The sequence below is a fragment of the Marmota monax genome, unplaced genomic scaffold (genome assembly GCF_021218885.2).
Source record: "Marmota monax isolate L192 unplaced genomic scaffold, Marmota_monax_Labrador192_F-V1.1 WCK01_AAM20220418_F8-fsc00210, whole genome shotgun sequence".
Taxonomy (NCBI): Eukaryota; Metazoa; Chordata; class Mammalia; order Rodentia; family Sciuridae; genus Marmota; species Marmota monax.
The window spans coordinates 480,652-501,158 of record NW_026695248.1 but is presented as its reverse complement, the minus strand read 5'-3'; the positions used below and the strand labels follow the sequence as shown (position 1 = coordinate 501,158).

Sequence of the window (20,507 nt, the reverse complement as noted above, 5' to 3'; positions counted from 1 at the left end):
AGCCTTGGCCATCTCTATGACAACTGCAGCCACCACCCTTTGGCTGAATGCCCAACTTTCGATGTTGTGGGGTCTCCAAGGATCGCTGACAGCACTGTCTCCAGTGTCCTTTCCCCTGAGCATGCCTCTCTGGACTTCAGGGACGCCGTACCCTGTGGGTCAACTCCAAGGTCCCCCCCTGGGCTCTGAAGCTCCTTCTCAGGGATCCTGAGCTAACTGCCTCATCTCTCCCCAAACCCTGGGGCATGCCTGGGGACATCTCCTCAGATGTCCTTTGGTTTGCTATCCCCAGAGAACAGTGTCATATACAAGGAATGCTAGCCACTTCTCCATCCTTCCCGACTGCTCAACTTTCTCTAACAATATGGTTTTGCACGGACTGGTGGGAAGACACCTTCTTCTCTTGTTAGTCGGACACAGCGCTCTGGTGTCCACTGGCTCTGACCATCTTCATACCTTCCCTCAACCCTAAAATTGGTTTCCCTTGCCCCATCTCCTGATGGAAACACCTCATGCTACAGTCAAGAATTTACTCAATATTTTAATTCTGTAGACGAAGCAGTTGGGCACAGTGCCTTAGTGTGCAAGCCATGGATCCAGATGTTTGGGTTGAAATGCCTGCTCAATCACTTACCAGATATGTGACTTCAGTTCTCTGATTCAGTTTCCTTATCTGAAAATGGGATGACAGTCCCTACCTCACAGTGTGCTGAGGATTCAGCCACTCGCAACCCAGAGAGCATTTACATTACCCCAGGCACATAGCAAGGGCTCAATAAAGTTAGCCCTGCTATTTTGCTTTCTTCTCACCAATCTATTTCTCTTGCCAATCAATTTTTTAGGCTTGTTAAGTGGTCCATCAGGCAATGTCAGTTTTCATTAGGAATTTCATTCATTCAAGTACTTTTAAAAAACACCATGAGAACCTTCTTTCCATCAGGGGCTACGTAGGAAGAGGGTATAAAGAGGAATAAGTCAGGGTTGGAAATTTGGTGAAGAAGCCAGCATGGGAGAGGGTCAGTGGGAAGTCTCAATCAGGTAAGTTTTTAGAGAAATATATCATTAAGGAAGGATTTCTTAAACAAAACATAGAGAAGGCAATTTATACAGGAGGGGATGCATACATTTGACCATATTAAAATTTAGAGCATCTGTATAAACAGAGATCCTAAAATTAAAAGACAAGCAATAGACTAGAAAAAAGAATACCGACAGTATGCATTAAATCTGGAAGACAGAGAGGAACTCCTCGGATCAGACAGAAAACACAACACTTCACATATCTCTTATGTAATGAAACAGAGGCTCAGAAAGGTGAAGCAGACTGCCCAGGTCAGGTATCCACTAGAAAGCACAGCAGAGGGTTCAGTGAATCCAAGCTTTTTAAACCATAAAGCCTATGTTCTCTCTACCCAGCTGCACTTGACCTCATATTCCTGCCAGTCCCAGGGCGGGGGTTTCCTAGGCAGGGATAAGGTGGGGAACCAGGGGGTGATATTCCTTGATGAGGGCTGAAGGAAGAGGGGCATCCCTGCCTCTGACCCCCACACTTTGGGATGGCCTGTGGTTCACCAAGAGGGAGCCGTCCGGGAGAACCCAGTAAGAAATGCAGAGTTGTAGCTCAGGGTAGGAGCAGGAGCCGCCATGCCTGGCCCAGAGAAGGTGTCCAAAGATCAAGGCTTATCCCAAGAGACAGGCCATGAGGTAGCAGAGGAGGACAGGACTGGGAGAAGCTTGGGAGATGCCCATATCTTCAGGGCTTGCAGAGGAGAACAAGGTAGTAGGAGGAGGACGGGGAGGGGGGAGAGAATGACACCCCAAGAACCCAGAGTGAGCCCATCCAGCTGTCAAATGCAGAACAGAGTCTGGCCAGAGTCAAAAGATCATTCAGCGCAGGTCATGATGACCCCAGTGGGGATAGAGTTTTCCTGGCAGAATCCAAACCCAGGGTGTGTCTAGGCAGAGCCTTGGCCGAAACATCTGGCTAAGCCAGAAAAGGATGAGGGGACGTCCAGGGTAAGGCCACTTTCTAGCAGGACAGTGGTTTTCTAAACCAAAGTCTACTTACTCTACGGTTGTTACACTTTAAAACTGTGTAGAATTTTTCTGAGTTTGAATCTGGATTTGGAAGTGCTGTGACAATGGCAGGGACATAGAAGTCAAATCCTTTGGGGATCACAATTTTGGCAAACACGTAATCTCCAACCTGTAGAGGAGAACAGATATCAGAGCAGATAATGTTTATAGATCTCACAGACAATGTTGATAGAAACTTGTGTCAAAATACCCCACATGACTGGGAAGTACTGGGGCTAAAATTCAAATACCTATTTTTCTTTTTCCTGTTAAGAATGAATTCCAGAATTCTCTGGATTCATTGGTGAGGCACACCTGGAATTTTATGGTCAGTTTGGGGAAGCCCCATTTTGGTAGGACTTTGCCAACTGACAAAGGTCCAGGGGACAGCCAGGAGGATGGTGGGAGTTCTGGAAACCACATGTTATGAGATTTGTTGAAGGAACCTGTTTGGGGTGCTTGACTTAAGAGACACACTTGGTGTCTCCTCGCATATCAGAAGGGCTGCCACTCAAAGCAAAGGAGCAGGTTTGGTCAATGTGGCTCCCAAGTGCACACTTGGAAGGCATGGATAAAAGTTCCACAGGTTACCTGCAGCAGAAAGGAAACTTTGCAAAAGAGCACACAGACTGCTGGGTGCTGGCCAGTCATCAGGGGCAAAGTGCCTGAGTGCACAATGGGTTTGGCCAGAGACATAGGAACAGACATCCAAGGTGAAATGCTCTATTTCCTCCTGGCTCATATGATGCAAGAAATTGCACTTTGCAAGGCCTCCCCTTACCTTGGCCTTGGTGCCAGGACAGTGGCAGGAGGATGGTCCAGACACAGTATAGCCTTTACGAAGTGATGAGCAGATGAGAGCACATTAGTCTGGCTCATCTGTGGAATGCACACTGGGGGCCACTGTGCATTACATCACAGTCTGATGTCAACTGACTACAATGTTAAGGAAGCACTGTCTCCTTCCTTGATATTACATACAATATAATGTCATCTTTTGCAGTTAGAGTGTCAAGAACCACAGCGACTCCCTTCCCCCATCTATCTATAGTCTTGTCAAGCGACAAGAGCCACAAGGTGCAATGTAAGTCAATCTGCACAATCCTGAGCTACATCAGCAGGAGCTGGCAGGTCAGAGTCACTAGCAAAGAAATTGTCAGGTGACAGGTTCCAGAAACAGAAGCCACTGCTCTTCCTGCCCAAACATAAGCTCCCTGCTGGAGCCCATCTGGAATCAGCAAAGTGCTAAACAGTGCCTTGCTATCTTCTGTTATCCTACACTGCATGGATGATGGGAAGGGTCCCAGGACAGAATGGAGCAGGTACCTGCAGCAGCGGGCAGGGCATGGCGCCTCCGATGGGAGTGATGAAGGAGGTGGGAACGACCTTGGTGTCTCCATACTTGAAGCCCACCAGTGCGTGGGTGGGGTTCAAGCACTTCTTCACAATCCCTGAAGGAATCAAAGGCGGCATAGATATAAAGACAAGAGTGCTACCGAGTCACAGCACCTGGCTGCTTTAATCAGCATAGCCCTTTGATTTCTCTAGAAAATAATGTGAACGTGGTCTACCCGGCTGCGCCGTGCGGAGTGGCAAAGCGCATGCTCTGGGCTGGAGCTGGGCGACTCCAGGAGGCCTGTCCGTCGGGCACCACCAGCTGCCATCCAGCGGTGAGACGCTAGTCCCAGAGACCATCCTCCCTCTGGATACCCCCTATTGCCCCATTCCCTTACTTATTTATTTTATCCCTGTTTTCTTCTCCAAAGATAGAAAAAAGGTGTTATTAAATTGTGAAAGTATAAAGGAAACATGAACTCCATCCGAATCAGCTTCTCATCTGGTGAAAAATGAGGAGGTAAAAAGGTGGAGAAGCTGGGACGGAGGCTGTATGTCCCACGAAGCTTAGACTACTTTTTTCTTCCACAGAAAACATCAGCTTATCTTTGCTGTACACGTTGCATGTAGACTTTGTGTTCTCACGACTTCTCCTTCTCCTTCTTCTTTGTTTTCTTTTTCTTTTTTGGTACCAGGAATTGAACTCAAGAGCCCTCAATCACTGAGCCACATCCCCAGCCCTATTTTGTATTTTATGTAGAGACAGGACAGGTCTCACTGAGTTGCTTAGCGCCTTGCTAAATTGCTAAGACCGGCTTTGAACTTGTGATCCTCCTGCCTCAGCCTCTTGTGCACTGGGATTATAGCCGTGTACCACTGTGCCCAGCTCATGACGCCTTTTTAGTTCCTTCAATTCTGTTTCTTTCTTTCTATAATATCAGTACATGTGGGTAAGTTTCTCACAATTATCTTCAAGACCAGCCTCACCAGGCTCCCCTGCTAGCTATATCCTGGGAGAGCTGGAGGACTCAGGGTTGGCCTCAGTCTCCATCTTATTAAGGAATTGCTACCAATTCTTGTGTTAGGACTAAGTTCAGCTCCAAGTTTGGGCCTTCCTTACCTGCACTCTCTCTCTTTCTACCCCCAATGCCAGAGAGCTGAGACTATGTCTCTTGGTTCTGAAATCCATCTGAGGACGGATTCAAGGAGCAAGCAGAAGAGCCTCCAGGCTTCTGGTCTTCCTTCTGGGGGAGGCTGTCCAGCCTAGGCATCTTCCTGGGTAGGAGTCAGCCCCTTAACTCAGCCAGGAGCTGTCCTGTAGTCGGATGGGGGAAGGGGAACACACCTCTTTTTGAGCTTCTCAGCAAACATGCTGTCCATGCCCAGTGGTCAGAGGATTGGCAGTCAGTATAAGTTGGTTCTTGGGTGGAAGGTGCATGCGTAGTTCTCCATCTTTTTTCCAAACAGGAGTCTCAGGCTGGAGACTCCTGGCCATCTTCTCCACTGCAATGCCACCCACACTCCCTTGTCATAGCCTCTTCTTCCTTTAGTCTGGCGAGTCCCTTTGCCTGTGACTTCTGTTAAGCTGTGAATGTGAAAACAGCTGCCTGTGCCCCAGAGAGTACTGCAGTGGCTGGGTCTCCTCAGAGGGGCTCTCAGTGGACACTAGATGGACTCTTCCCACGCAATGAACAGCGCGCTGTGCGCTGCCACCCTTAATCTAGGCGACAATCTCACAAAGGCTGTGGTAGGTTTCAATTCCAGTTGTAAAGGCAGGGAAGCTGAGGCAGAGGGAAACTGAGGGACCCCGTCATAGGGCGAGAAGAGGGAAGGGGCCCAATCGGAATAAATCAAAGCCCAGGGTCTTCTGATGTAGACATCGCACATGCCCCTGTTTTCTTCCAATTATAACTTGTCCTGTGGCCTCAAACAGAAATCCCCGAGCTTCACCAAGTAAGATGCCTCTCGCCAGTGAATGACGAGGAGCGAGCCCCAGTCCCACCAGCCACGATCGGATGCGGTGTTGAAAGGCGTCTTGCCTGTCAGCCAGACAAGCCCTGACCACTTCCACTCTGTACAAGGGAGTCGTTCCTCATCTAGGCAGTCCACCTCGACCACCCCTGGAACTCGGACCTCTCCTGGGAGTCCCTGCCATGCCCTGGAGGGTGGCAGCAATAGCCAGCCGGCCCAGCTCTGTTCCAGTGTGACCTGGCCTCTACCAAGGGACACCCAGATCCAGCAGGTGCAATGCTGCCTTGGGCTGAGGGCACATTTTCAACAGCTGTTCTTCACTGAACGTGTTTAGGAGCTTTGGAGTAATAGCTTCCAGAAAGGGGTTCACCAGTGGGTGCCATGTTTGTGCCCTACATCACTCTGCTATCCTTCTCTTTTGCAGGAGGGAAAGTAGCAACTCATAGTGACCAGGTGGACTAATGAGGGCAGATGGACATCATGTGCCTTCGGATGCAATGTCACCTGAATAAGGTCACTCAGGTAACATTCTGACCAAGAATGTATACATTGAATCCAATCTAGTCCAAATTGAGGAACATGTCATGAAATAATTGGCCTTACTCTTCAGTAATGTCACTATCATCATGAGTGACAGAAAAAGCTAAATAATGACTCTAGATTAAAGAGGACTAAAGAGACATGTTAACTAAATTCAATATGGGATTCTGGATTGGAACTGCACTGAGAAAAAAATCATATAAAAGCCATTATTGGGACAGTTAATGAAGTCAAAATCTGTAGATTAAAGGACTATAATAGTGTTAAATTTCCTGAATCTTATAACTTTATTGTGGTTATATTAAGAGAACATCCTTGTACTTGAGAAACATACACTGTTGTATCAAGGGCAAAGCATGATAAGTGTTGCCCAACCTCTAATAGTTCAGCATAAATGATATGTGGGTGTGATGTGTACATGTGGAGGGGAAAGAGAGATGAGACAGAATAAATAAAAGTATGTGATTAAATGTGATCAAATGTTAAAAATTTGTAAATCTAGGTAAAGCACACACAGGAGTTCTCTGTATTATTCTTGCAACTATTTTATATAAGCTTGAAATTATTTTCTATAAAAACTAACTCTATCAAGGTACAGTTGAAATTTCCCATTAAAGATTACTTGACTTTGGAGAGGAGAGGACACAAAAAGTAAGTTATCCAGCTCTCCCACACACTGTCATTTAATTTGGCAGTCAGTGTTTTCTAACTAGTCACTGATCAAAATTACTAGTTATATGACTAAATTCAAATATTTTACCCCAACTTAAATTTGATCACAGCTGCAAAATTAAAATTCCCAATTAGCCAGATCCCATGCAGCTATTAAGAGCAAATGATCTCTAATTACACATTTTTTAAAAACTGCCAACATGTGGGGTGCAGTGTCACACGCTGTCATCCCAGACACTTGCGAGGCTGAGTCAGGAGGAATGCAAGTTCAAGGCCAGCCTGGGCAACTTAGCAAGACCCTATCTTAAAATAAAAAGGACTAGGGGTGTGGTCCGTGACAGAGACCCTGGGGTTCAATCTCTAGTATCACACACACACACAAAAAGATTAAATAAAGTAAGATAAACTGCCAGTGTGACCTTTGGTTTTGCATGTGACTGTGGTCTTGGCGGGTCTCTCTGACCCTCTTAGTAGGTCTTTCATACCCCCACCCAATGCTGGGCTGCGGTTGCTCAGTTCTTTCAGGAACCACATCCGCCCAGGAACGCTGGGCAGACCCCTAAGGTGCAGCCACACCAGCTGCTGGCTCCTCCCCCAGCTCCCTCCTCCTCTCTAGCTTGCTCTTTCCCCAACTCTCCATGCTTGCTCCAGCCTCCAGCCTTGGAGCTGCCCGTGCCTCCTCTTTAACTGTCTTCCTCAGGTTATTTCATGGCGTGCCCTCCTCCTTTGAGTCCTTATCCTGTGTCACCTTCCCCAAGAGCTCTTCAGTGTGCAGGGCTAAGCACACATTTAGAACCGCGACCTTCACCTTGACACTCTCAACGCCCGCTGTGGCCTGATTTTTCTCTGTGGGCACTGTATCTTGACATGCAACCCGCCTGTACTTGTTCCGTTGCTTGTCTGTCTCCCACCGTAAGATATAAATAACCTCCAGAAAGATAAGAATTTTCATGTGTTTGCTTACTGTATCAGACCAGCACTTTCAGAATATTGCACAAAAGAACAAAGTAGGTATATAATAAAAATATGTCTGCTAAGCAAATGAGAGTTAAAATGAATACACTTTTCTGGCTATTCCCCCCCCCCCCCCCCCCCCGCCTTCCAATGTGATGAGAAAACCCATCACTGTTTCACTTAAGAATACCTTAGTGGTCTCTAGTGCCAAATTATTTAACAAAAGAGTCTCACAAAAAAATAAATAAATAAGTAAAAAGCAAGCCTACCCGGAAAATAAAAGCCATTTTCATCACATCTTGCAATAACCTTCTGGCCTTTCAGGGGATCTACTTTTTTTGGTTTGGTTTTCTTTGTAGGATTTCCTTGAGGTTTCTGTTGTTGAAAAAGACAAACAGTAGTCATTAATGAGAAAAAGTCAGTATAGAGAGTGAAAATCCTAAGTCTCACATCACCTGGGATTCTTTCCTGAGCACAGCACTAATGAAGAACTACCAAACCTACATAAGCTATATACTCACTTTGGAATACCTTCTGTTCTATATTAATTAAAAATCACCCTCTTGGGAAGTGTACTATCTATCCTCCCCAATATCTATACTTAGCTCCAGGTAAAAGGAGAATTGACTAACCAACTGAAGAAAAGGGAAATACAGAAAATAATCATACATACAACTAGAATTCTAGAAAATCTATGATAGTCTTAAAGCTAGGGACACCAAAGACTACCTAGAAACAGGACTTGTACCATCGCCTTCGTAGAATTGGGGGAGGTGAATGGGTTCTTTAACAGAAAAGTCAATCATCAGTTAGCAACTTGGAGACAAGCATGAAAGCACAGTGATTACAAATATAATAGCTCATATCCCACCCCTTCAGGACAAAGAAAAACTCTTATAAATCACCTACATACAAAGAGGAAAGAAATGCAAGGGCTGAGATTGGCTAATGAATGGATTGCTCTTGTTCTCATAGCTCCTGGTGGGGCAAGTGTGGATACTAGAAGGAATAGGATGTCCTTTCAATGTCCCTGGAGAAAGGAACTTTCAGCCTAGTATTCTAAACCCCAGAAAGCTGTCAATCAAATTAAATGACAAGGTAAAGATATTGCTAGTCATGCCCGTAAGCACAAACTCCCTCCCATTCATCCTATGTTAGTAAGTTATTTGAAAATGTATTCCAGCAAAATGAAGGCATGAAGAAAGAGAAACACATAAAATCCAGGAAGCGGTAGGATCCATCCCAAGGGAACAGGAAAGGGAAATCTCAGAAGGATAGCTTTCTGCAGGTCATAGACATCAGGAAGTCTCCCAGGAAAAAGAGGACATAGAAATCCTAGAAAAAAACACACATACATCTATAAAAGCATGTCTGTCTATCTATCTAAAATAAACACAAAGTAATGACTCAAACATAAGCAAAATTGTGGCATCATTTTGAATACCAAGGGATAAAAGGTAAAGAAATTTATTTTCTTGATGCTGTTAACATTCTTTAATTGGTTGACATATCAAATAAGACTTCAAGAGGGCCATGTACCACTAAACCGTGATTTGTACCAGTTTTGAACAACAGTTATGCATATATCATAATAATGCAAACAGTGTTTAATGGTTTTTAAAACAACCTTAAAATTTACAGTGAGCCTTTGGGAAGAGCATAATACTGGCAATACAGTGGCCTAAATGCAGCTCTTGGAAGGTGGAATTGAAAGAAGAAAGAAAAATCACTGGCACCGAGATCTCTACCATGTGGATTCAGGAATTGAAGATTATGAAACTTGATGTGAATCTAAAAAGATAGGCTTAAATATATTAAGTAAAACATTGCAAATACAACTAACAATGTTGGGAGAGGGACTGACAAGGGTAAATTATCACTTTTTTTTCATACAGAGGCATAAAATATTGTTTAAATATGATTAATCATGAAATAGAGGCATAAAAAGAGTTTGAAGAGAAGAACTAAAAACAAATGTCATAGATGTTGCTTCTGGGAAGTAGGATTGAGATGGCAGGGACACTGTTATCATTAGCAAGAGCTCTTCTATGCATTTGAGTTGTTATGAAATAAGTACTATGATAAAAATTAAAAATTAATCTGGAAGTCTCAGAGAGGAAATAGCTGGAGGAGATGATGTCTTTCTTCTCTCTATGAATGAATCAAATTCCAGGACTCACTCATGAAGTGCACACGAGTAGGAAAGACTTAAAGCAACAAGGCCCAGGATTCAAGAACTGAGCTAAAGTTTACACCATTGTCCAAGTCCCAGACTGACAGAATGAACCCCAAATAAGGCAAGCATGGGGCAGACTCAAAGGAAACAGCACCAGCTTTTTAAAACGGAACTGACATGGGAACCACTACTATGGAACTCTAACCCTAACCAAGTTGGATGGAAACAAACAAACAAACTCAGCCTTCTCCAGAAAACTGAAATCTAGACTCTTAAAACACTGTATCAAAAAGTCCAGCATACATTTAAAAATGCAACATAGAAAAAAGCAAGAAAATTTGAGCAATTCTCAAGGTAAAAGGCAACCCAAAGATCCCAACACTGAGATGACCCAGATGTTTGAATAACTGATAAATCAGTTATAAGTGAGCTGGTCTAGGAAGGGTTTATAATCAGCAATTATAAACACAGTCCAGGAGGTAAAAGTAAATACTGTTGAAACGTTGTTCATTTAGTTTTTTCCAATAAAGAAATATAAAGTATAAAAAATGGAAACTTTGGAAGTAAAAAATATAATATCAGGATAAATATCTAATGAATAGCAGAATTGATGTAACAGAGAAGAGACAATGTACTTAAGACATATCAATAGAAAGTGTTTAATTTTGAAGGACATAGAGGAAAGAAGAAGAAGAAAAAAAAAAACAGTATCCTTTTTTTGTTCCAGATAAACCTCATGGACCAGCTCACTTATAACTTTTCTGTGAAGACTTTACCCCCAGGAAATTTCAGAAACAGCAAAATAAACACTGTTTTGTTGCTATCAAACGTTCTATTTTCTATGTTTGATGACTGATCACTAATAGAAAGACTCAATGTCTGCTAACCCGCCCCTCCCCCACCAAATTCCACAAAACCTTCATTTTATCATCCAGAATAGTAATTATTTCTAATTCCCAATCAATTTGAGGACCAATGTCCTTGTAAACTATACTACAAATTAATTGCTAGAGAAATGAAATAGTGTAGGCTTATAGAAAGTTTAGGTTCTGGATTTTAAAAAATCTATTCAAGAAATCTGAAAATCAAATAGTAATAAATGAGTTGGGGAAAAAAAGCAAGAATTCAAAGCACTTCATAACCAATAATGTGTTTATTATATTTTCCCTCTAGTGGCCTGATCTCCAGGTAGTCAGAATTGGGCACCAGGTGCAGACAGCTTTAGAAGTCCTCTAGTTCTGGTTTAAGGGGACTCCTAATACTTGCAGAAGATAAAGAAATTCCTCTCTCCTTTTAACCCAATTTTGTACCCTAGTCCCCAAAACCCATCCTGTGGTAATGTTGGCAACATGAGCCCAGAGGAGCCAGAACTCTGAAGGAGGGAAATCTGGTTTGAATAATAGCACTGTGGTCCAAAGAAAGTGGAATCAGTCCACAGATACAAGTAAAATAAGTAGAAGCATGACACTGATCTCTGGGTAAAAGAAAACAAAATATAACCAGATATTTTGGCTGGAGAACTGGACAGAGGAGCCTCTTGGAACCACAAAAACTGAAAGGATCCATAGATTAGAAAAAGGCAGGTGAAGCATTATCCCAATAAAAAAAGAGACAGAGATATCACAAGATAAGGAAACTACAGATCTGTATATTTCATGAATCCACAAGATAAGAAGGATTCTACACATTGGCAAAGTAGGATTTATACCAGGAATGCAAAGCTGGTTTAAAATCATGTTAATAGAACAAAGAATATCAACTAATGTAATGCACCAACTTAACAGAATAAGCCATAAAACCATATGATAATTTCAATGCACAAAGAAGGAAAATTTATCCAAACCCAGCACTTTTGTGACAAAAATTCCCAACAATTTAAGAATAGAAGGAAGGAACACTTTCAGCTTGATAAAAGGCATCTATGAAAAGCCTCCAGCAAATATCATAATGGTGAAAAACTTCCCCCTGAAGATCAGAAAAATGGCAAATCACTTTTGCTACTTTTATTCAACTTGGTACTTGAGGTTCTAACCAATATAATAAGGCAAGAAAAAAATCCAGGAAAAGGAACAAGTAAATCTAGGTATATTTATTCATAAATTATATACTCTATATTTGAAAAATTCTAGAGAATCCACCTCAAAATTACTTGAATTAATGACAAGTTCAGCAAGATATCATGCTACAAGATAAATAAAAATTAGTTTTTCTATGTACTAGAAATAAATAATCCAAACATGAGATTAATAAAAATTTCATTTATAATAGCATTCAAACAGATACATTTAGGAATGAATTTATGAAAATAAGTGAAAGACCTATTCACTGTAATCTACAAAACATCACTGAGTGGGAGTGACATATCATGTTCATGGATCAAAGTTGATGTTATTAAGAGAGCCATTTGATTTCAATTGCCCTATAGATTCAATATAATTCATGTCAAAATCCTAGTATGTTTGTCTTTGTTGTTGTTCAGAAATTTGGAAGGTGACCTAAAATTTACACATAAATTCTGAGGACCCAGACATGCCAAAACAATTCTGAAAAAGAACAAATTTGGAGATCTTACACTTCTTGATTTCAAAACTTACTATGAAGCTACACTTAACCATGAAAGTATGCTACTGATGTAAGAATAGTCATGTGCCAAAAAGGAACAGTATTGAGAGTCTATTAATAAATCCTTATATTTTTGGCCAACTTATTTTTAACACTTTGGCAAAAGCTTGATACTTTCTTGAAAAAAATAAACTTACCATATAACCCATAAATACTACTGTTAGGTATAAATACAAAAGAAATGAAAACTTATAACCATACAAAGATTTATGTGCAAGTTCATATATCAGCATGGTCTATAATAATAAAAAGATGGAAATAATTCAACTATCCATTAATTGGGGAATAGATGAACAAATGTGGTATACAATAGAATATAATGCAGCCATTGATATGTGAAATATGCAGAAAAGGCAAATTTATAGAGACAGAAATTGATTAGTGGTTACCTGGAGCTGTGGGTGGAACAGAGGTTGACAGTACATGGGAATGAGGGATCTTTTGGGGATGAGGATAATGTGGTAACACTGGATTTGTGGTGGTAACTGACAACTCTGATGATTTTATTAAAACCACTGAATTGGGCTGGGATTGTGGCTCAGTGATAGAACACTTGCCTGGCATGTGTGAGGAACAGGGTTTGATCCTCAGCACCACATAAATATAAATAAATAAAAATAAAGATATTGCATTCATTTACAACTAAAAAAAACCCCATCATTGTATTGAAAGACAAAATTTTATAACAAGTGATCATACTTCTATAAATCTAGGCTTTTGATTTTGTTTATTTAAGTCGGTTTTTTTTTTCATACCAGAGATTGAATCCAGAGGGTGCTTAACCACCGAGTCACATCTCCAGCCCATTTTTAATTTTTTATTTTGAGACAGAGTCTTGCTAAGTTGCTTAGGGCCTTGCTAAGTTGCTGAGGCTGGCTTTGAACTTGGGATCCTCCTGCTTCAGCCTAAATCTGTTTTTATTTTTAAAGGAAAATATGAGTGGCTACTTATTTCTGATTGATCTATGCGACTGCTCATGGCATTTTGCATCTAGTGGGCTGAATAAATAAGCAGAGACATTTTTACTCTATACCGAGTCGAATCCCCAGCCTTGAATATCCTTTTAAATCAAAAGTTAAAACAAATAAGCCTTTCCCTCCAAATTGCCATGTCACAGAAACAGGGGTTTCCCATCCTAGATTTTTATCTATTTTTTTCTTTACCATTACCTTACTAATTATTGAGTTTTTAAAAGAAATTAGTCCTCCATCTCAATTAAGAGTACCCAGCAAGATCATTCTGCAGATTCTCCTCTTTGCAGACTATCAAATGCTCATTTTCTCCATGACACAAAGCCCAACATAAAGTATTTCCATAGGCATTTTGATGCCACTTTTAGCAATACTACAGCTGAATAACCACAGCTATGTATTTGCAGTATTATAGTTATATCATAAATAAAGTATTCAATGCATACTTTATGAGTTCATCTGTAGGCCCCCACTTAAGGAAGTCTCTAATTTATGAGGCAATTGACTATAAAAATTTAAATAACTTCAGGCAGTCTCAAAACCACTTGCCACTGGATCATTATTCATGTTCAATACAATTTGGGTTCTGGTAATAAGTGGGCTCATTTCCATGGTGCCCTGACGTGCCTATGACAGGGCTCCGCTGTAGCCATCTATCACTGGCATCTGTTTGGAGATGCTTTTCAGGTTCATTAGCGGAAGTGAGAGTCTGGTTTATTTCCTCAGAGATGAAAATTCAGATCCAGGTTCTCAGAAGTGAAGAATTAGTAAGCTGAGGGGTGAAGATCTCTTCAAGGACTTGTGGAATATTTTCAAGTTTTCAGACTTTCATTGCTGGTAGTCTCTGAAGCCACGGGCAAACATGTATGGAAAACACTGCTCTTCGTTTGTGGTATTCTCAACTGGTCAGATTTTGCTTGGGCTCTTCCCAAGCCTGGAATTTGTCTCTTTTCTGAGGCAATCAGTATGTCATCAGTGGTGGATGGGGGTTGCTAGCTGCTTATTTTGGGGCTTTTATCAAGAGGAAAAACCTAACCCCCTTTCTCCCTGTTGAAGATTGAGAAGGACCTACTGCAGTCTGAAAATGGCCTCAAGGGACAGGAGAAATGACACATTGCTGCCCGGCTGGCTGTGCGAGTTTGGGCAGAATCTTTTCAAATCTTCCCAGGTTTTTTTTTTTTTTTATCCCTGCAATATGCAAATAAGCAGACAAACTAAATGATCTCTGGCTTCCTCTGATTCCATCTTTCTGACCAGGAGGCACTGAATCTGCAGTTAGGCCATCTCTACAAAAGGCATAGGGAAGCAGGAAGGCCACCCTCTTTTGCAGTTTCTATAAAGCGTGGGGAAAACACGGGCCAACTCTGCACACAAGCAGCACAGACTTCCTATCTTCCCAAGAGAGGCCCATGCCAAAGTTTCCTCCCACCAGCAACTCAATGAGAGAGTCCAGTGAGATCATTTAGAATCTAGAACATGCCAAGTCAACAGCTGTTGCTTAAAAACCTCACTTTTACATAAGTTGACTTCCAAGACCACTTTGCTTCCTGCTACCAGTGTTCACATCAAAGACCAGCTAGCCAGAGAGGTATGGTTGGTCACCGAGGCCACCTGACAGCCTCCCTGTCTCCAAATAACAGCATGTTATTCCAGAAGAATGTCCAGACTGATTCCAGACTGATTCCAGAAAGGGATCATCCCCCTTCAGGGTTCATCAATATGCCAAGCTGCTTCTTAGAACCTATGTCTAGATTCAGTTAAAGCTCCTTCTTTAAATGCTATGTGAGTATACTCACATAATTTATTTAACTAGCCCTCTTTTATCTCTGGATTTCAAATATTGATTTTCTCAATGTCCTAGCCAGAAGCTAACTGATGAGATTACTTTTTTACATTTTCAGAATGTGTTAGAGGTACAAATCTGTGAAGTCAGTTGCCTAGAATAATAAGGTTTTTTTTTTTCTTCTTCTTCTTCTTCTTCTATTGACTCACTTGCCAGTTCATCCACTATAGATCAGCCATTCACTCCAGACAGGCCTTTGTTCTGCTTGGACAACAACACTGCAAAAGTGTCTTTCTAAAGGGCTAGAGGTATCATCTCCCTCGCACTATTCATATACCTGTGAGTGTACCTGGAAAACGTCAGGTCAGATTGTCAGGGCTTTGCACCAGTAACTTACATTCACTCTTTTTGGTTTCAGCTATTCTTACTTTGGGCAAAAATTCATTTCTGGTCAACGTCACAGCATGCAGCTGTGTGCAGAGAGCCATTCACTCCTTAATACACATTTGTACCATGGCATGATCAGTTGGGCTCCACCACCAATAAAGCAGAGGAGCCCAGGCAACAATGAGCCCAGTAGGGCTTTAATACAGTGATTCGTCCTGCAGAGAGACAAGAAGGGCCTCCCACGATGGGGACATCTCATCAGGGAAGCTAGACATGCCAACCCTTCTGCCAGAATACTGACAGTTTTGTTCCTGAAAGATGATATTCTGCTGCTGTAAGTCTTGCAAAAGACGTTAGAGGTACACAGCTCACACCAAAGAATACCCCCAGCCCAGTCCTTTCCTGCCATAACTCACCCCCCCACACACACACTAAACAAAACACTATATTGAAAAAAGAAATCCATGAAGACAAGAATCAGAAAAGAGAGAGACAGAAAGAAAGAGAGAAATAAAAATGGCTGTCCTAAGATAAGCTGACATATCTCGAGGCTTAGGCACCTGAGAATAACTACAAACCAGTTCAGTGGGGAAGTCACATGATGGGGAGATGCTGTCCTCTGGGTAATTTGATTTAGCCTTGTCTATAAAATTCAGAGAATCCAATTCACTTCTGTGCCAGATTCAATCATCAGGTGATGTATGGTGGGGCTCCAAACGATGTCACCCTTTTTTCATTTCATTGCTTCATTTCAAGGTCACGCCCCTGGGTTTGCATTAGTGAAGACAGTGATGTTACTAAATGTTTGATGCTTTAAAATTTCCTATTGGGTAAGCACTAAGCTTCCATGCTGGGTACAGAACACATTTCTTTGATTTAACTCCAACTACACCTTGGCTCAAAAATCACATTGAGAAACTACTACTGCATTATTTTTCCCGCCCCAAATCATTGAACTCCACCACACACAGTCCCCAAGGTGTCCTAACACCGAAAACAGCTTAATATTAATGCTTCCATGTCCACGTGTTGTCCTATGATCAGTAAAGTCTATGACTTTGCTTTAATTAAGATGATGCACGCAGAGTCACATGTGTTTTGATCTTCTCTCTAGAATTCCCAGTTATGAGGCCATAAAATTTGCAAAGTGTTTCTGGGAATAATTCAACTCCCTTTAAAACTTTGGTGAGCAGGACAAGGCCAGTCTGGAGAGTCTTCTGACATCCCCCTCACTCGCCAAGAAGATTTCAAAGAGCTTCCTCCACCCAGAGAATATCCAGGGTCTTCATCCCTTTTAAAAATGGATTAAAGGGAGAGAGAGAGACAAAGATCAGGAGAAACAAACTCCTGCCTAGCCCCTGGGGATTCGTGACTCATGGTAAAGGAGTTGGAAGGCCTCCATGTGATTTCTTTCCCAGATCACGTGCATTTTAACAGGAGGAGAGGTATTGTGCCAAAGAAGTGAAACTCTAAGTGGAATTCCTGCCTCAGCCCTGGAGAGGAAGGGGTGTCTCCTTGCACCTTTCCCACTAGCAAAGCAGTTCAGGGCTGGGGCCGCTGGGAAAGTGGCCATACTGCTTGTGAGTCCAAGGCTTAAGGGAACATTTACTTCCTCCCCATGCAGCAGTGGAGTCACTTAGCCTTGCTTTAAAAACCAGAGGGGAGTTGCTTTGGTGGAGCTGTTTCTGTTCACATCTCCTCAGGGAATTTAGAAAATGAGGTTTGAGAAAAAGACTCTTCCATGAAGTCTCCTCTGCCCTCTCCAGGGCTGTTTTCTGAGGGGACCATGGACCTGGTGAGCTGTCTGGTCCTAAGCTCATCCCAGGCAGCCTGGCACTTTGTGTGGTGTGAATGGCTCCCTCACACGGTAAGGAGAGGAGGACTCCTCAGGAGAAACCCTGAGGAGGAAAACAGCCCTTTCTCCCCTCCCCAGCTCCAGGGCGGAGAGCAGACGTCACCATTCTGAAAATAAAACAGCCAAGCAGATGTGAACAGCGACTTGGGGGACTTTTATGAAAAGATGGAGATTCCTTGATTGCTCTTCTAGGGAAAAAAATCAAAGAGGAAAAAAAATCTGAAATATTAATAGGTAATACTGAAAATGACTGAAGATTTGGGGATTTGGATGTTCCTGATGTAGGTATCCATTTTCTGTGACTGCAGAGATGAACAAAAGTCACCTGTTGGAGCCACTTTGGTGTCACTGCCTGAAAGGTGGACCACCACCAGATACCTGGGGACCCCTGAGGTGTGCGGAGATATGTATTCATATCTCACATGAGACTACAGCAGGTCTTTTAAGAAAATCTTCAAAACATCGACAGCTCTTGTTCTGCCTCCACCTCCCTGCCTTGCTCTGTGACCCCAGAGGCTGGCCCCCAAGGACCATACCCCACTATTTCCCCAGCCAGCTGGAGTCTGGAAGGGGGCAGCCAATGTGAGGCGCTGGCAGAGATCAGAAAGCAGGAGGAGGAGAAAGACCAGGGCTGTAGTTTCCTGCTGCTCCCTGCTCTTTGTTCTCTAGGGCTTTCTCTTGCCCCTGAAGGTCACCCTGGCGCTCTCCCTCAGGGTTCCAGTGACTATTTCCTTCTACTCCTTCAACAACTTTCTGCTATTGCCAGTTTCCGGGTGCCCCAGTACCCCCAGCTGATTGCCTTGGACCTTCCGCCACCTGTCAATCAGCGGCAATCTCCAGCTAGGAGGGGCGCCTTCAGCCGCAGAATGCAAAAGCAACCTGGCTGCTGCTTTTGCCACCTCGGAGATCCCCAGAGTTGGTACCCATCTTCCTGCTCCTGCGCAGGTAGGTACTAAACAGAAGACTTTTCAAATAGAATTTGTGAGAATTTTTCTTCCCTTCCCTAATTTCCCACAGTGACAGGAGCTCCTGAGCAGGACTGTCTCTTTAAATCTCTAGCTCATACAGCACAATCATGAGGTCAGAGGTATTTTTTCTTTGACATCCATTCTTTCTAGGATGGCAATGTCATCCGTGCACAGATTTGTGAGCCCCTGTCCTCACCTCAGAGGTCTTACTCTGTCAGAGAACAGGTCTTCCTACCAGACCTGGCTGTCAGCAGAGCAGACTGAAGTGTTCGCTTAGGGAATGAGGAAGGCTGAATTGGAGGTCAAGGGTGATTCTCCTCCACTTTGGTCCAATTGCTATTTTGAAGCAAATATCACAACTGTAGAGAGTCTGACTTCATTTAATATAATTCAAAGAAATTTCCCTCTAATCTCCCCAATTAACATTCTCCCATATGCACAACATCAAGGTCACAATCCAGTATAATATTCTCATGTCCAAAGTGTGTCTCTTCTCTTCTTTCTCCAAGTTCCAACTCACCCAGCCTCAATCGCCCCCCTTCCCTATGTGCATTTTCTCCCAACACTCTTTCTCCTGGATAGTTTTTCATGGGGCAGAGTGCCCAACCCACATTCCTCAAAGTCATGGACTCCAGATGCCTCACTGGTCATAGCTTTGAGAAGCAGACACATGCAGCCAGCTGTACGGATACAGTTCCAAGGCCTCCTTCACAGTTGCCTGCAGCTGCTTACAATTTTAAAAAGATCTTCTGCATCCAGAATTTCCAAGGTGATCAAAGGCATGGGTGTAGAGAGGAATTTCTTAGTCTGGATTCTGTATGATTTGTTCTGGAGGACAATCCATATTTACTGAGAAAATGTTTGGGACAGCACAGCTGGCTGCCTTAGACCAGGCTCCCTGGGAGACCAGGGAAAGGTTAATTATAATTTACAGATGCCCTTCATTGCTCAGCTGTGAGGGTGAGATCTGTAATCATGGCAACCAGAGGTGGGCTAGCAACAGGAATTTGCAAGGAGAATTTTAAAAATTTAGACTTATACATTTCCCTTCTGTTATGTGATCAGTGAGCACCTGTCATCAGGGATGCCCTAAAACCAGTGGACTATGGAAACAGGAAAATCATTCCACAGCCAAGCATGGAATGTGCTCAGTGTGGGGGCACCTGCAGAGCAGGTGAGAATGGTTTTCACCTTAGGTCTAGTCTGGGGCCAACCAGTGCCCCTTGATGGAAACCTGAGAGTTAAAAGCAAGCCAGGACCATCTGCACGAGACGTCTGAAGCCACAACTCCTTCCCATCTCTAGATTTCACTGATGGAAAAATCATGGTGCTGTCCCAAACTCAGAAGCCAAAGAGGGAGCTTGTTGGGTGCCAACATTACTGCAGAGGAGGGTACCAGAAAGCCTCCGATGACCCAACTCCATGGTGCACCCTGGGGTAATGCAAATGCAGCGACCACAGCCTTCTGGACCCAGCTGGGTGTTTCTGATTGGATGCCACTCCAAAGGCACTTTAATCTATCTTTGCTGCACATTATAAATAAACTCTAGGGGGTCTCTATGGTTAACAAGGTTTCTTCCTCTCCAACATTTGATCATTTATCAAAATCTTTTTGCCTTGGTGAAAAGAATTTAAAATGAGACTATATTAATATATGAATGAGTTAAAAATGACGTGCATCTCTGCATCTGTGAATTTTGCACCCTGGGATTTTAAAATGCCTTGTAGTCTTGAGCTTTGGTCCCACCAAAGTTTTTCACTCTGGAAGTTGACCTGTTCATGGGTCATGAAAATAAATCAGGGGTGCATGATAAAAATGTAATTCAGGCTGGGTCACGGTGGCGCATGCCTGTAATCCCAGTGGCTCAGGAGGCTGAGGCAGGAGGATCGTGAGTTCAAAGCCAGCCTCAGCAATGGAGAGGCACTAAGCGACTCAGTGAAACCCTGTCTCTAAATAAAATACAAAAAAGGACTGGGGATGTGGTTCAGTGGTCAAGTGAGTTCAATCCCCAGTACCAAAAAATAAAATAAGAAAGAAATGTAATTAAAAAATCCCAGAATATATCACACATGGTCAAAAGGAAGATTGGTTTAAAGGCAACAACATACAAAATCTTCCCTTGAAGAAGGTGGCAGTGGAAAGAACTCTGAAGGTGAGCTAACAAAGACAACCCCTTTATTCACTTCTTGTGGACAA

At 42.8% G+C, this 20,507-nt stretch overlaps 1 protein-coding gene across 7 annotated transcripts in view; it reads right to left on the bottom strand.

The window, feature by feature from the left end:
• The window catches only part of Vwa3b (von Willebrand factor A domain containing 3B), a 256,834-nt gene that overhangs the window by 11,034 nt on the left and 225,293 nt on the right, over nt 1-20,507 (bottom strand). For all 7 annotated transcript variants that reach the window (XM_058578290.1, XM_058578291.1, XM_046440342.2 and 4 more), the window contains 3 exons: nt 7,818-7,923; nt 3,403-3,527; nt 2,069-2,206 (listed from right to left, as the gene is read on the bottom strand). In XM_058578290.1, coding sequence (XP_058434273.1) covers nt 2,069-2,206; nt 3,403-3,527; nt 7,818-7,923 — 369 coding nt within the window. The remainder of the gene's footprint in view (nt 1-2,068; nt 2,207-3,402; nt 3,528-7,817; nt 7,924-20,507) is intronic.